The sequence below is a fragment of the Felis catus genome, chromosome C1 (genome assembly GCF_018350175.1).
Source record: "Felis catus isolate Fca126 chromosome C1, F.catus_Fca126_mat1.0, whole genome shotgun sequence".
NCBI classification, from domain to species: Eukaryota; Metazoa; Chordata; class Mammalia; order Carnivora; family Felidae; genus Felis; species Felis catus.
The window spans coordinates 65,114,589-65,130,299 of record NC_058375.1 but is presented as its reverse complement, the minus strand read 5'-3'; the positions used below and the strand labels follow the sequence as shown (position 1 = coordinate 65,130,299).

The window sequence follows — 15,711 nt, the reverse complement described above, 5'->3', positions numbered from 1 at the left end:
GTAGCTCTCTTCTTTTGTTCTTGAATTAAACCTTGATAACTTCCTTCTACAAAATGAGTGGAATCTGTCTAGAGTGCCTAAAAGTGCCTGAGAGAGGAGTAAAGAAAGACACAAGAGTTAACGTCAGATCCCCACACAGATTTGGAAGAAGGAAAAATGTTTTAAGGAAAGGAAGATCCACAGTAAATAAATATCACAAGAAATGCTTCCTTACTTTGGCAGCTATGGGGTTCCAGGCTCCCTGCTCCAAGATTACATTTCCCAGAGTGAACTTTGCCAGTAGGCACGCTCTGCTCACAGAGTTCACAGTCAACCATCCTATTCAAGGAAGGTATCTGTCTTATAAATTGGTGAGGCAATCTCGCATGGTGGTTCAGAACATGAATTCTAAAGTTAGCCTGCCTGGCTCCACATCTTGGCTTTCCCATGCAACTCTAGGGAAGTTACTCAGTATCTCCTTCCCTCTCTTTCCCCATCTGAAAAATGAGGATGATAACTATATTTATCTTATGAAAGTTTTTGTGACGATTAAGTAAGATAACTTTCACACAGTGTAGTGCTTCTCTTATGTAAGTGCTCAGCAAAGGGCTTGGCACATGGTAACCTGCAAGCGATGGTGTGTGTTAGTTATAAAGTACAGGGGACAAAGGGGAAAGGAGATAAATTAGATGACAACTGAGAAATCTTCCAACCTTGAAAATCTATCAAATTCTTAAGAGAAAAAAATTTTAATTTCATCAAATAAGACAAAGCAAATTCCAGAACAGTGAAGTATTCACTGACGCTAGATCAATACTTGGTTTAAATTCACTACTGAACCTCTGAAGGCATCTATTAACCTCTTTATTTATGACTACTAGCTGTAAGTTGCCTCCCAATATAAATTAAATGTGCAAAATGAATTTGGATTTAGAAAATGAGGAGAGCTAACTGACTTCTAAGAAATTTTGATTAATATCAACGAACAGATATAACAGAGCTACTCCCCTACCAGAATCTTGACCACAGATTGAGCTCTTTCATCCAGAAGTTCAAAAACAGAAATTAGCAATAATAGAACAATATCTAAAAAACTGCCAAGAAGGAAGATAATAATACAGCATCGTGTCAACTGGAATCTCCAGTGCAATAACAGGCCAAAGCACTGCATGGCTGCAGGGAAAAGCCGGTCAGCTTAGAAGCCTGTGATAGCCCAGGATGGGAACTTCTTATTCCAAACGTAAGCTAATCAAATTTTATGATTTAGGGGCGCCTGCGTGGCTCAGTCGGTTAAGCGTCCGACTTCAGCTCAGGTCATGATCTCGCGGTCGGTGAGTTCAAGCCCCGCATCCGGCTCTGTGCTGACTGCTCAGAGCCTGGAGCCTGTTTCGGATTCTGTGTCTCCCTCTCTCTCTGACCCTCCCCCGTTCATGCTCTGTCTCTGTCTGTCTCAAAAATAAATAAATGTTAAAAAAATTTTAAAAAAATTTATGATTTAATTATGGGTCTCCTCTAGAACTCCTACCCATTTAGGGTTCCAAATTAATAACAATTTACTTAGAAACAACTTAAAGTTAGGTCCCAGAAATTAAGCGATTTGCCTAGGGAACTTCTTATCTAGAAGTAATGTGTATCCAAAGCAGACCTTCTGGGCCAGTGCTAAGAAATCTTTATAACCTGATAAACTAGGAAATCAGAGATGGACTTTGCCAACCACCATGGTCAGTAGAAAAAGAAACTTTAGGCATGCCAAATCTGAGATGCACATTAAATTGTAACAAGTGCAAGAACTACACACCTACATGATCCTTACCATGAGCCAGGAAAATGCAGGTAGATAATTAGAACAGTGAGGATAAAGCCTCCATTCCCAGAATAAGACATTAAGCCTTGGGGCCCTTTTCCTCTCCTCTCCTTATATTTATAATTTTTTCCTACTCCTTTTTCTCTATGGTCATCCTTGCCACATAACCACCCTCCGATCTTTTCCAGTTGTTCCACTCCCGCTGTTACACTTGAATTCTTTTAAAATTCCTTCTCTCTGTTCTTTCTACAATGTCATTTTAGTAAGTTACAAAAGGAACTGTATAGAAAGAAACAAATATAAAAAGAAGGCTTTGGCAAATTCTATTTGTTGACATGAATACTGTCTACTTTTTCCTGGCCTGTAACTTCCATATGTCAAAACATTATGCCCATGATAAGAGCAGAGCAACTGTTAAAAAATACTCAAGTCTAATGAATAATTTTAGTGACAATATAGAATGAAAGAGCAAAGAACAAAATTATACAAAGAGGCCTCATATAACATTATGACATATACAGAGCAATTCTTTTTAAGTTTTTTTGGTTTTTTTAGTAATCTCTACACCTAACAAGGGGCTCGAACTCATGACCTCAAGATCAAGAGTCACACACTCCTCCAACTGAGCCAGCCAGGTACCCCTAAACAGTAATTCTTAATTCTAATACAAATAAAATCTTTTACCTAAATTCAAAATACATAGATACCTAAGTATTTCAAAATGCAGCCACTTTTAGTATATTATGTTCAGAAAAAAATGTGGAAAAACTTAACACTTAACTATTTTTTTATTAAAAAAAATTTTTTTAATGTTTACTTATTTTTGAGAGAGAGAAAAAGAGACAGAGTGCAAGTGGGGGAGGGGCAGAGAGAGAGGGAGACACAGAATTGGAAGCAGGCTGCAGTCTCTGAACTGTCAGCACAAAACCTGACACAGGGCTCAAACTCATGAACTGCGAGATCATGACCTGAGCTGAAGTTGGACGCTTAACCAACTGAGCCACCCAGGCACCCCACTCCTTAACTATTTTTATTCCTTATAAGAATATAACAATTCTCCTCAAATTAAAAAAAAAAATTGTTTTTGCCAAAAAGAGATGCAATATAATCTTGTCTTACTTCATTCTTTGGAGCATTTACAGAATTTAAGGAAGAAATTTTAATTATTCTTTCCTTTGAAGATTTCACTCAAAAAGTCTTTCCAAGTTTTTTTCTCTTTAAAATAGGAAACAAGGGGGGGCGCCTGGGTGGCTCAGTCAGTTGAGCGTCCGACTTTGGCTCAGGTCATGATCTCAAAGTTCATGAGTTCAAGCTCCACATCGGGCTGATAGCTCAGAGCCTGGAGCCTGCTTCGGAGACACAGAATCTCTCTCAAAAATAAAGTCTCTCTCTCTCTCTCTCAAAAATACACATTAAAAAATAAATTTTAAAAAATAATAAATAAAATAGGAAACAAGGGTAATTGCATATATTAATGCATGCCCCAACTGCTGATATCAAAATCTCGCTTGCAATTAAAATGGGGTCCAAGATGGGGCATGTGGGTGGCTCAGTCAGTTAAACGTCTGACTTCAGCTCAGGTCATGATTTCACGGTTCTTGAGTTTGAGTCCTGCGTCAGGCTCTATGCTGACAGCTCAGAGTCTGCAGCCTGCTTCATTCGGATTCTGTGTCTCCCTCTCTCTCTCTGTCCCTCTCTCTCTCTCTCAAAAATAAACATTAAAAAAAGATTTTTAAATGGAGTCCAATAAATAGAATTACTTAAAATGTTTTAAATGTATGCCATGAGCTACATGCACACTTTCGAGCCACGTCTCTGTCCCATTTTTATATTTCTGTTTATTTTCTTCCTCTCTCCAACACTTGAACTGGGATTCTTTCACTTAGAATGTAATTTTAGGGGCACTCAGATGCCTGAGTGTTGGTTTAGCATCCAACTCTTGGTTTCAGCTCTGCTCATGATTTCACGGTTTGTGGGATTGAGCTCCATGTGGGGCTTTGTGCTGAGCGTGGAGCCTGCTTGGGATTCTCTCTGTCCCTCACTGCCCCTTCCCTGCTTGCATGCACAAGCACATGCTCTCTCTCTCAAAATGAACAAACATTAAAAAAAAAAAAAAGAATGTAATTTTAAAACAAAGTCACAGTCCTACCTACACACTCGAAATTATATCTTATGGGCATTAAGTTCACTAGAAAAATAAAACTGAAAGAAAAACCAGGAAATACGATAGAACATTTTCTGTTGACTATTTTCCAAAAAATATATAACCATATCATATTAATACACTTAAATGATTCTAAGAATTTTTTTTTAATTTTATTTTAATGTTTATTTATTTTTGAGACAGAGAGAGATGGAGCATGAACAGGGGAGGGTCAGAGAGAGAGGGAGACACAGAATCCGAAACAGGCTCCGGGCTCTGAGCTGTCAGCACAGAGCCCAACACGGAGCCCAAACCCACGGACCGCGAGATCATGACCCAGGCCGAAGTCGGACGCTCAACCGACTGAGCCACCGAGGCGCCCCAATGATTCTAAGAATATTAAAGAAGAAATTCACAGATTTCCTAAAAAACCATATAAAATGTCCATCTTACCGATATCATTAACAAGGGAATTAGAATCAGATGCCCCCAGGGTAGCTTCGAACTCTTCTTGGAGACGATATGCTCTTTGCAGGAGAGCTTCAAGTTTATGGATAAATTCAGTACTAATAATATCCTACAAGAAGAAAAGTACACACAGCAAATATTAGATTCTAATGTTAAGATTCTCAATACCTTCCACTCTTAAATGAAAGACAGAGAAAGTGTGGGATATGAGGAAGGTCCATTGGGTGGTGACAGCACTGGATTCTGGCTGTGCCTTTGGCCAAGTCACCCCAGTTCTCAGGGATTCAGCTTCTCTACCTATAAACTTAAGGAGTGGGATTCGACCAGGGGTTCTCAAAGTAAGATCTCTGACCAGCAGTATCAGTATCATGTAGGAAGTTGTTAGAAATGCAAATTCTCAGGCCCCACCCCAGCCACTGAATTAGAAACTCAAGTCTGTTTTAATAAGCCTTTCAGATGACTCTAATGCATGCTGAAATTTGAGACTCACTAGCTGACATGATTGGTAAATATCAGTCCAGCTCTAATTCTGTGCGACCTTTATGAATATAATGGCACTTAATTGAAACAAGGCTTTAAAAAATCCCTTTAGAAGTCACAGTAATTCTATATATTCTTAGAAAATCAGGGAACTTGATTATGAATTGCAAATTTGGGATTTAATAACTAACTGAACAGAAAAAGCCCAACAAGACATACCCCTCCACACATACACTCTTAGTCCCAAGGGAGAAAACAAACCCATTGTATTAAATGCCACAAAAAAGAGGCACCTGGGTGGCTCAGTTAGTTAAGCGCCCAACTTCAGCTCAGGTCATGAACTCACGGTTCATGGGTTCGAGCCCCACATCGGGCTCTGTGCTGACAGCTCAGAGCCTGAAGCCTGTTTCAGATTCTGTGTCTCCCTCTCTCTCTGCCCCTCCCCAACTCATGCTCTGTTTCTCTGTCTCAAAAATAAATAAACATAAAAAAAAATTCAAATGCCACAAAAAGCAAGTAAAATGAATCAACATTAAACATTGTTCAATTCTTCCAATATTATAAAGGCCACTCTCAGGAGAATCACCCTTACATCTACACTTTCTTCAGCAATGGCATCTCCTGCACCCAATTTAATGGAACTACAGGCTTCATCTTCAGCCTGTCTATTTCGAAAGGTGAGAGCCTGCTCCCATCGACGTAGCGCCTCTTCAAACAATTCCATACCTATGAATTAAGAACAGAATGATTGTAAACAAAAAAAATCAATGCCAAAATAAAATCATTTGGGGCTGAAATCTTTTTCATATGGTTATCAACAATGGCATAATCTGACTGTAATTTTGGCACTAAAGAATAATCTTATGCTCACCTGATTTCATAGCAGAATTTTATTTTATTCTATTTTATTTTATATAATTGATTTTATATAATTATTTTATTTTTAAGTAGGCTTCACGCTGAGCATGGAATCCAATGCAAGACTCAAGTTCATGACTCTGAGATCAAGACCTGAGCTCAGATCAAGAGTTGGACACTTAATCAACTGAGCCACAGAGGAGCCCCTTCATAGCAGAATTTTAATTTCTCAATATATTCCAGGCCTATGATGCTAGCCAACCAAAAATCAGAGAGAAATGACCAATATGTTTTCTTTTATTTAAAGTAACTCAAATATATACAGTGCTTGGGATTTTTCTAGAATAGTATCATGAGTTCACCAAAAGTCCAACAATGACTAATTTTTACATTCACACAACTATCCTTCAAAATATCCACCTAAATTAAAAAGTAGGTAAATAGAAGACAGTAGTTGTTAAGCTATCAGGTTTATAAGAGGTTGTCAGAAAGAGAGAATAAAACTAAGAAGAAATAGCATACTAAGTCTAGAATAAAGTTTTGCTGTGTCGATTTGGATAAATACAGTAATTGCTGAGTCAGTTAAAAATCTACAAGACCACTGCAAGAACCAAACAAGGGTTACAGTCTAAGTAGAATTTCATATCCCCTCAGCTATGCACAGCTTTTGTGGGAAAAAAGGTATGTGCTTCTTTTTCTCCAAGTAAAAAAAGTCTTACCAAAATAATTATGTACTTCAAACAAAACCAAAATATTTCAAAACTTCAATTTTTCTAGACATATAAAAGAAAAAGATCTTTAAAAGCTGCTTAATCTGGGGGCACCTAGATGACTCAGTCAGTAGAGCATGCAACTCTTGATCTCAGGGATGTGAGTTCAAGCCCCACATTGGGCATGGAGCCTACTTAAAATAAAAATTAAAAACAAACAAACAAACAAACAAATAAAACAAAGCTGCTTAATCTGGGCAAGTCATTCTCAAGATGTTTTCCATATATAGTAGTTAAGGAATACCTCTCCTCTAAAATCATTTCTTCAAGTTCTCTGAAGAACCTACAACCCTAAACAAAAAAAGTGTTATTTAAATACAACTCATGCCTTTCCTTCTTATGTAATGTAATTTTCCATAGCAAAGAACCAATGCTGTGTAGATCTTCCTTCTAAAAAACCTATACACTTAAAAGACAATTAATTACATCACCATCTACTCTCCTTTCTCCAAGCTTTACAATTCTAGTTCCTTCAACCTTTTCTCACTCCATCTACTCTCCAGCCATCTGATTATTTTGGGTAAACATTAAGGAAGGGTGATGTAATCACAGAATAGTCCAAAGATAAAAGCTGCCTCCCAGGAAGAATTGTGTCTCACCTCGTTGCGGCACAGGGCCCAAACCACCACATATCTTCAGTTTTGTAACAGGAATTCAAACATATTTCACTAATACATTCTTTTAATGTCATCAATCTTGTAAAGGGAATTCAAATAATAGGTGGGTGATTAGATGACCCAGAGGGCTTCTACCAATCTTAATGATTCTATGATACTGAGACTCCCTGCAGCTTCTCTGGTTTTGCTCTATTTCTCTACAATTCTAACTCCCAATAATCCAACGGAAGCTGTTAGTGTAGGTTTATTAGACTTAAAGTAATCCAAAAGCATAGCTTAATTCTCAAGAGACCTTTGGAAAAGATGGCAAAAGAACTACTCTTACATCTTTCCCCACAGGCAGGAATAACTACGGTGATACTGCAGGAGATGATACAGTCTAACTCTTCTAGAATGTGGGAATATATTCAGAGGTACACAGTCCTTCTACAAATCATTATCTCCTTTACTGTTCATTGGCCAGGGCTATATCAAAGTTTTTTTGTTTTGTTTTTGTAATTAGTATGCACTTCCATCAAAAGAAATACAGCCTGAAATAAAGTAGCAAACACAGAAAAGCATTTGAAAAAGTATTTCAATCTAATTCAATTCTTTTTTCTTTTTCTGGGCTCCAGTGATACTCTCTAGACATGCTCCTTGGTCAAGCCAAGAGGAATACTAAGATGTGAAACACAGTCCTTTTTTTGTTATAAAATCATTCCTGGATATAAGAATACAGGGCACCTGAATGGCTCAGTTGATCAAGCATCTGACTTTGGCTTAGGTCATGATCTTGCTGTTCCTGAGTTCGAGCCCTGCATCAGGCTCTGTACTGACAGCTCAGGGCCTGGAGCCTGTTTCAGATTCTGTGTCTCACTCTCTCTGCCCTTCCCATGCTCACGCTCTGTCTCTCAAAAATAAACATTAAAAAAATTTTTTTTTAATACAAATGATAGCTAGATAAAAAACAGATTAGATAAAGTGGACTCTGATAGACTCATTAGGTAAGAACCAAGAGATCAGGTTAGATGAGTGAAACAGACTGAATAATAGCCACCCAAAAGTATCAGGTCCTAGTCTCTAGAACGTTACCTTACAAAGAAAAGGGGTCTTCGCAGATGTGACTGAATCAAGGAATCTTAAAATTAATTAATTAAGAAATTTAACATGGGGAGATAACCTGGATTTGGTGGGGCCTAAAACCAATCACAGCTGTCCTTATAAGAGGCAGAGGGAGATTTGATATACACAGAGGAGGTGATGATGGGAGGTAGAGACTGGAATTACACGGCCACAAGCCAGAAGCCATCAGAAGCTGGGAAGGGCAAGGAACAGATACTCTCCTAAACTGGAATTGTTGTTGGAAGCATAGCTCTAATGATACCTTGATTTCAGCCCAGTGATAATGATTTCAGACTTCTGGCCTCCAGCACTCTGAAAGAATGCATTTCTGCTGCTTAAAACACCAAGTTTGTGGAAATCCACTAGAGCATCCTCCAGAAATAGGTTATATTATATACACCATATTCAACAGATACAAGAATATTTAAAAATTACGTTGCTTCCCTTAGAACAATTCATCATTATTTAGTTTCACATTAAATGTAAGCATAACATCTTAAAACATTATTATGTTATTCCTACCCATCAAGTATAAGTTCTCAGGAGTGGTCACAGGAATATTAACAAGTTTAACATCATCTTCATCTGCTTTGTCCCAGGAGTTAGAATTGCCGCAAGCACAGCTATGACAAGAATTGACGCTCTGGACCTAAAATTAAAATCGACGGCAGTGACTTCAAAATCTCTTTTGTGACAGTATTTTGCCATCTTTTATATTTATAAACTATATAAATCCTATTTCAGGTAAAACAACCCATGTAATCCCCACCTGAACAAATAAATCTGATTATATTCAAAGTTAGGAGTCATACGACCCTAAGTATTTTAAGCCTTGGTTTGCTCAAAAATACACGAATAGAAGAATATTTCCAACAAAAATCAGTTATTTCCATTAGAAATCAAGCAGCTACTTTTACAGTTTACTGTTTTATTAAATATTTGCTTATAAATTTTATCCACACCTACTCTGGTTTGAGGTAACTAGCTTATTTCCACTTCAAAAATTAACAGTGCTGATTATGCTAAACAATAACTAAAATTGAAAAGCCTCTATCATCTTCCCTTCCTTAGCAAGGTGCACTGAGCCAATCATTTCAGTCATCTTTATGTAGATGACTCCCAAGTCTCTGCCTCCAATTCTGTCCTTTTTCTTTTTTTTATTTTTATTTTCAGAGAGAGAGAGAGAGAGAGCGCGCGCATGCAAGAGAAAGCGAGGGAGAGGAGTAGAAGGGAAGAGACAAAGAATCTCAAGTCGTATGCTCAATGACTGAGCCACCACCCCTCCATTCCTGTTGCGTGTTTTTTTTTTTTTTTATGTTTATTTATTTTTGAGAGAGAGAGAGAGAAAGTGGGAGTGGGGAAGGGGCAGAGAGAGAGAGAGACCAGAGAATCCAAAGCAGACTCCACGCTGCCAGCACAAGCTTGACGTGGGACTCAAACCTGCAAACCGTGAGTTCATGACCTGAGTTGAAGTCTGATGCTCAACCAACTGAGTGACCCAGGTGCCCCCAAGTTCTGTCCATTTTAAGGGTGCCTGAGTGGCTCAGTCGGTTAAGTGTGACTTCAGCTCAGGTCATGATCTCGTGGTTTCCAAGTTTGAGCCCTGCATCGGGCTCTGTGCTGCCAGCTCAGAGCCTTGAGCCTGCTTCACATTCTGTCTCTGTCTCCCAAAAATAAATAAATGCTAACTTTTTTTTTAAGAAGTCTAAGCCTGGGGTGCCTGGCTGGTTCAGTCGGTAGAGCACGGGACTCTCAATCTCAGGGTCGTGAATTCAAGCCTCAAGTTGGACATGGAGCCTACTTAAAAATATATAGGGGCACCTGGGTGGCTCAGTCCATTAAGCATCTGACTCTTGATTTGCCTCAGGTCGTGATCTCACGCTCCATCTCATGCTTGAGATTCTCCCTCTGTCTCTTTGCCCCTCCTTTGCTTGAGCATGTGCACACACACACTTTCTCTCAAAAATAAAAATAAATAAACATCTTTTAAAAATTTGACATATTTAAGAATGGGGCAGCTAGATATTCCAACAAAACAGAGAAGCCAAGTACAGAATATGGTGTTTAATAAACTATTTAAAATAATGACAATACATGATGGTACAGACATACACTCCCAGAGATATATATGTAAGAAATTACCGATGTTTGTCTCTAAGGACGGGAACTGAGAGGATCGGGAGCATATTTATCAATGTACATTTTTTTGCCTCTTCTTTATTTAGTAGCAAGTATATATCCTACCTATTTAACAAAATTTTTAAACCATAATAAGTCAAAAAAAATACTAACTTTATTCCTCACTTGTCAATCAATACTATATTAATGCTTCAAACAACAAGGTGAGGAACTCCACACTTGGCTTCACCAAGCCACATACTTTCACCTACGCAAGCTCATCATCTTGTGACCTAGTACAAAGTCTGGCTGTATCTTCCAGCTTTTTTGCAGAACATCTAGGTTTTTTTGTTTAGATTTTTTGTGTTTTTTTTAAATTACTATTTTAGACAGAGAGAGAGAGTGCAAGTGGGGGAAAGGGGTGGGGGGAGGGAGGGAGACAGAAGGAGGAAGGGGAGAGAGGGGGAGGGGGGGGAGAGAGAGGGGAGGGAGGGAGGGGAGAGAGAGAGAGAGAGACAGACAGACAGACAGAGAGAATCTTAAGCAGGCTTCACACTCAGCACAGATCTCAACCTAGGGTTCCATCTCACGACCCTGGGATCATGACCTGAGTGGAAATTGAGCTGGACGCTCAACCTACTGAGCCACACAGGCACCTCAGAAATATCTAGTTTGAAGCAATACTTCCAGATCAGCACTATTCTTACAGGACCCCATGTACCCATATCACTTGCTTGAAGAAAGCTGGAACCAAACTGGCTGGTTATTTACCAAAAGGGAAGTTTTACTTGCCTAAAGAAAATAGACTCAATAAGATGATTTAAGGTTCTTTCCATACTAAGAGCTATCTATAATTATATGACATTTAAAAAAATTTCTTTTTCTTTTTTTAAGTTTTATTTTTATTTATTTTGAGAGAAAGAGAGCAAGTGGGGGAGGGGCAGAAAGGGAGGGAGACAGAATCCCAAGCAGGCTCCACACTATCAGTGCAGAGCCCGATGCAGAACTTGAACCTATGAACTGTGAGATCATGATTTGAGCTGAGGTCAAGAGATGGATGCTTAACCAACTGAGCCACCCAAGCGCCCCTATTATTATATAACATTTAAACCGATATATAACAATAGACACAAAAACAAACCTATAAAATAATAAATTTTTTTCTTTACTTACGGAGGCTAAACTCTGTGCAGAACCTGAGTATTTACTGAAAAGTCCTCCATTAGCATAGTTACAAGACTGAGATCCTTTGTCTTTGGCAGAACTTAAAGATAATGTCAAATTTTGTCTACTACTGGAACAACTTGAACCTATCAAACAAATATATCAATAATATTAGAAGTATCAGTAACTCCAATGACAAATTTCCGATAAAATTTCCAAGTTTACATTATATTCCTTCAGAAAGCTTCTAATTTTAAAACTCATTTCCCTCAACTGTGTAAATTATTAAGTGTACAGCATTATTAAAATCTACCTCTCTTTACAATTGTTTTTAACACTGCTAAAATATGCTTCCTAAATGAAGAATAAACTATTCATCTAATTAGTGTATTTGATATGATATTTGAATGGCCTATTATAATCAGTTTAAAATACTGGCAACTATGAATCTTCAAGTTATAAATTAACAAAATATAAGCACTTCCTTTCCTGAATTACATCTGTACCATGTCCATATTGCATTACATTGTAATTAAGTTTTTTCTTTTTCTGTATCCCCTAACCATCTATCTATCCATCTATGACTGACATTGTATCTCAGTCTATCTTAATGCAGCAGTTAAGAAACTACTCAATTCAATTCCTGGGACGTGTATGACCCTAAGCAGGTCACTTAAGTTTTCCTTATCTCGATTTTCTTTATGTCTAAAATGGAAACAATAACACAGGATATAGTCCTAATTCATAGAATTGTTATAAAAGTTAAACAATGTAGTGAATATACAGCATTTAACACTAGGCCTGAGATCTAATAAGATCTCATTAAGTGAGAGCCATCATTACTGTAATGTTCATTGTACTCGGCACAAAATAGTTATTCATTAATCATTTGCTGGACAAATTAATCACAAAAGCATATGATACTCTAAATAATAAATTAAAAATAATTATAAGTTTTAAAAATAGAAATTCAGCATGCTCAAGAAGTTATTGGGTTTTTTTAAATTTTTTTAATGTTTTATTTTCAAGAGAGAGAGAGAGAGACAGAATTTGAGCAGGTGAGGGGCAGAGAGAGAGGACACAGAATCCGAAGGAGGCTCCAGGCTGTGAGCTGTCAGCACAGAGTCCAATGTGGGGCTCAAACTCACAAACCGTGATATCATGATCTGAGCCGAAGTCAGACGCTTAACCAACTGAGCCATCCAGGTGCCCCAAGAAGTTATCGTCATCGATACAACATGGCAATATGTACCATATCTCTAACAAAAACTACAGGTCTTTTAAAAGCCAGCAATTTTACTTCTATTTACACACTAAGAAAATAATCAAATAAGTATATTCAAAGCAAGAAAAACATTCTAAAGGGACTAACAGGGAATTGGTTAAATAAATTAGTGGATATGTTTACAAATTTAACACTAAGTACATATTAAAACGATAGAAATATATTTATTGACCTAGAAAAACAATTTTATATATTGTTAAATATTTTAAAAGCAGGCTACAAAAGGTGTAATCATAATTTTATTTAAAATACATACATCATCTACTTGTACATAATATAAAATTGTGTATCTCAATAGACTTAAATGCAAATAGAAATGGATAGATATATGCCAAAGTATTATAAGTCATTACTTCTGGGTAGCAGAATATCAAGTGATTTTAATTTTTTGTTTGCTTCTCTGTATGTTGTATTCTTTCTAAAATTAATCTGTATTAGCTGGGAGTTAAATATTAAGGAAAGACATTTTGGAGGCTACAGCACAGAAATCACTGCACTCCAGTTATGATTAATATATAAATCTTTCTATGATTTAAATATAAACTTTCTTTGTAGACTCAGTTCAGCTATCTCCACATACCTTTGTCTGATGCTGCTCTTTTAGTGTATTCAAGTATGAGGTGCTCTGGTTCCCATGGTAATATTTTTCCTTTCTTCTTTCCACGTCTTCTTTTAAAGTGACGGGCCAGAAAAATTACAGATACGGCACTCACTGCAGTTACCACAAACAGCTTTTTTGCTACTGGTGAAAATCTTATCTGGAAAAGATGTAGTTAGATTGAAAAAAACTTCTTATATTTGTTCACTTTAAATAAAGATGTAAGAGGCAAACTTATTCTTAAGATAACCTAGTTCTAACTACTATGAGAAGAATATTATTTCACTCTTTGAATGACAGCTCAAATGAAAGCTGTCACTCTTTGAATGACATTTTGTTTAAAAACAAACAAAACGTACTAATAATTTCTGAAAGTCTTAGGTAAATAAACAGTATTACCACAAACATCAAAAGGAGCACAAAATAATTCAACCCCATTAAAACCTGTTGAACAACTAATGATTAATTCATGCAACTAACTGAATCATAGCAAGATTTTAAATTACAGGAATGATTAATTCAGAGATTTATTTATGTATTTTTTTTTTTTAATTTAAAAAAATTTTTTTTTCAACTTTTTTTTTTTTTTTGGGGGGGAACAGAGAGAGACAGAGCATGAACGGGGGAGGGGCAGAGACAGAGGGAGACACAGAATCGGAAACAGGCTCCAGGCTCGGAGCCATCAGCCCAGAGCCCGACGCGGGGCTCGAACTCACGGACCGCGAGATCGTGACCTGGCTGAAGTCGGACGCCTAACCGACTGCGCCACCCAGGCGCCCCTATGTATTTATTTTTAACATTTATTTATTTTTGAGAGAGAGAGAAACAGAGCATGAGTAGAGGAGGGGCAGAGAGAGAGAGAGAGAAATGGAGACACAGAATCCAAAGCAGGCTCCAGGCTCTGAGCTGTCAGCACAGAGCCCTATGCAGGGCTTGAAACCATGAACTGTGAGATCATGACCTGAGCTGAAGCTGGTTGCTTAACCAACTGAGCCACCCAGGCACCCCAGTTCCGAGTTTTAAAACATACCAATTTTTTTTAACTATCTGGAAATTTGAGCAAACATGAATTAACTTAATTTCTTAATAGAATCTGAATAAGCCCTTTTATACATGAATTATTCAACAAATATTTACTCAGCATTTTACAAAGTACCACACTGTGCTATGAAAATTAGAATTAAAATCTTATCGTAATTCTATTCAACAAGCAACTATCAAATGCCTTTCATTGATCAGGAAGCACTAGGCATAGAAGACACAGATCTTTCCTCCTTCAAGCAGTATGTTATAGTAGAGACAAATATATTCACAAGTAATTACAATATAGTGTGATAAATACAGTAACATAAGTATACACTAAGTATTCACATCACCTTCACATAAGAGGTAACTAACTTTGTCTTGGGGGACAGACACAATCACCTAAAATACAGGAGAACTATAAAATAAAGCCATAATCTTGGGGTGTAGAGGGCTGGAAAGAGTGTCACTTTCTTTTTTTTTTTTTTTTTTTTAATTTTTTTAACATTTATTTATCTTTGAGACAGAGAGAGACAGAGCATGAACGGGGGAGGGTCAGAGAGAGAGGGAGACACAGAATCTGAAACAGGCTCCAGGCTCTGAGCTGTCAGCACAGAGCCCGACGCGGGGCTCGAACTCACGGACTGCGAGATCATGACCTGAGCCGAAGTCGGCTGCTTAACCGACTGAGCCACCCAGGCGCCCCAAGAGTGTCACTTTCAAATGAACAACAAAAACAAGCCAGACAAATGGCAAGTTCTCAATTTTTCTTGAAACCATCACAATGCTGAGGACAGAGGGCAATCACTTGGCCCCAAAATTAAGGAGACACAGGTATCTGCAGGGAGAGATAGGGCATAAGCACTGGCATGCAGAGATAAAACACAGCAGGACATCAGTAAGAAGAGTTCAGCTAGTATGGCTGGTAAATTGGTGGAGACAGTAGCATTGGTGAGAAAGGGTAAAGCACCCCCAGGACCACGGGGGATGTTGTAAATATGGGCATAATCCATACTTTTTGCAGGTTTTATCTTCACGAATCCCACCAGGCACTACTCACAGAAAAGACTGCAAGACTCCTAAGTCTCCCCAATGGTGCAGAACCGAGGGAGGGAAACAGGAGTTTCTGTGGAGGGCCATGAACTGCATCAATGCCCTTCTCTATTCCCTCAAAAGAACAAAAGACATGAACTGTAGGATGCAGTTTTAACTTTCAAAGGAAATACATACCATTAAACACTTATATTAAAGAAGGTGTAAAATCCATAATCTGAGTTTTTACTTTAAGAAACTAGAAAACAGA

The 15,711-nt window shown here is 37.8% G+C and overlaps 1 protein-coding gene across 2 annotated transcripts in view; it reads right to left on the bottom strand.

The window, feature by feature from the left end:
• MIGA1 (mitoguardin 1) overlaps positions 1 to 15,711 on the bottom strand; it is a 105,849-nt gene that overhangs the window by 67,488 nt on the left and 22,650 nt on the right. For both annotated transcript variants that reach the window (XM_011284922.4, XM_019837270.3), the window contains exons 3-7: positions 13,368 to 13,545; positions 11,512 to 11,648; positions 8,743 to 8,869; positions 5,467 to 5,600; positions 4,380 to 4,503 (exon numbers count right to left, since the gene is read on the bottom strand). In XM_011284922.4, coding sequence (XP_011283224.1) covers positions 4,380 to 4,503; positions 5,467 to 5,600; positions 8,743 to 8,869; positions 11,512 to 11,648; positions 13,368 to 13,545 — 700 coding nt within the window. The remainder of the gene's footprint in view (positions 1 to 4,379; positions 4,504 to 5,466; positions 5,601 to 8,742; positions 8,870 to 11,511; positions 11,649 to 13,367; positions 13,546 to 15,711) is intronic.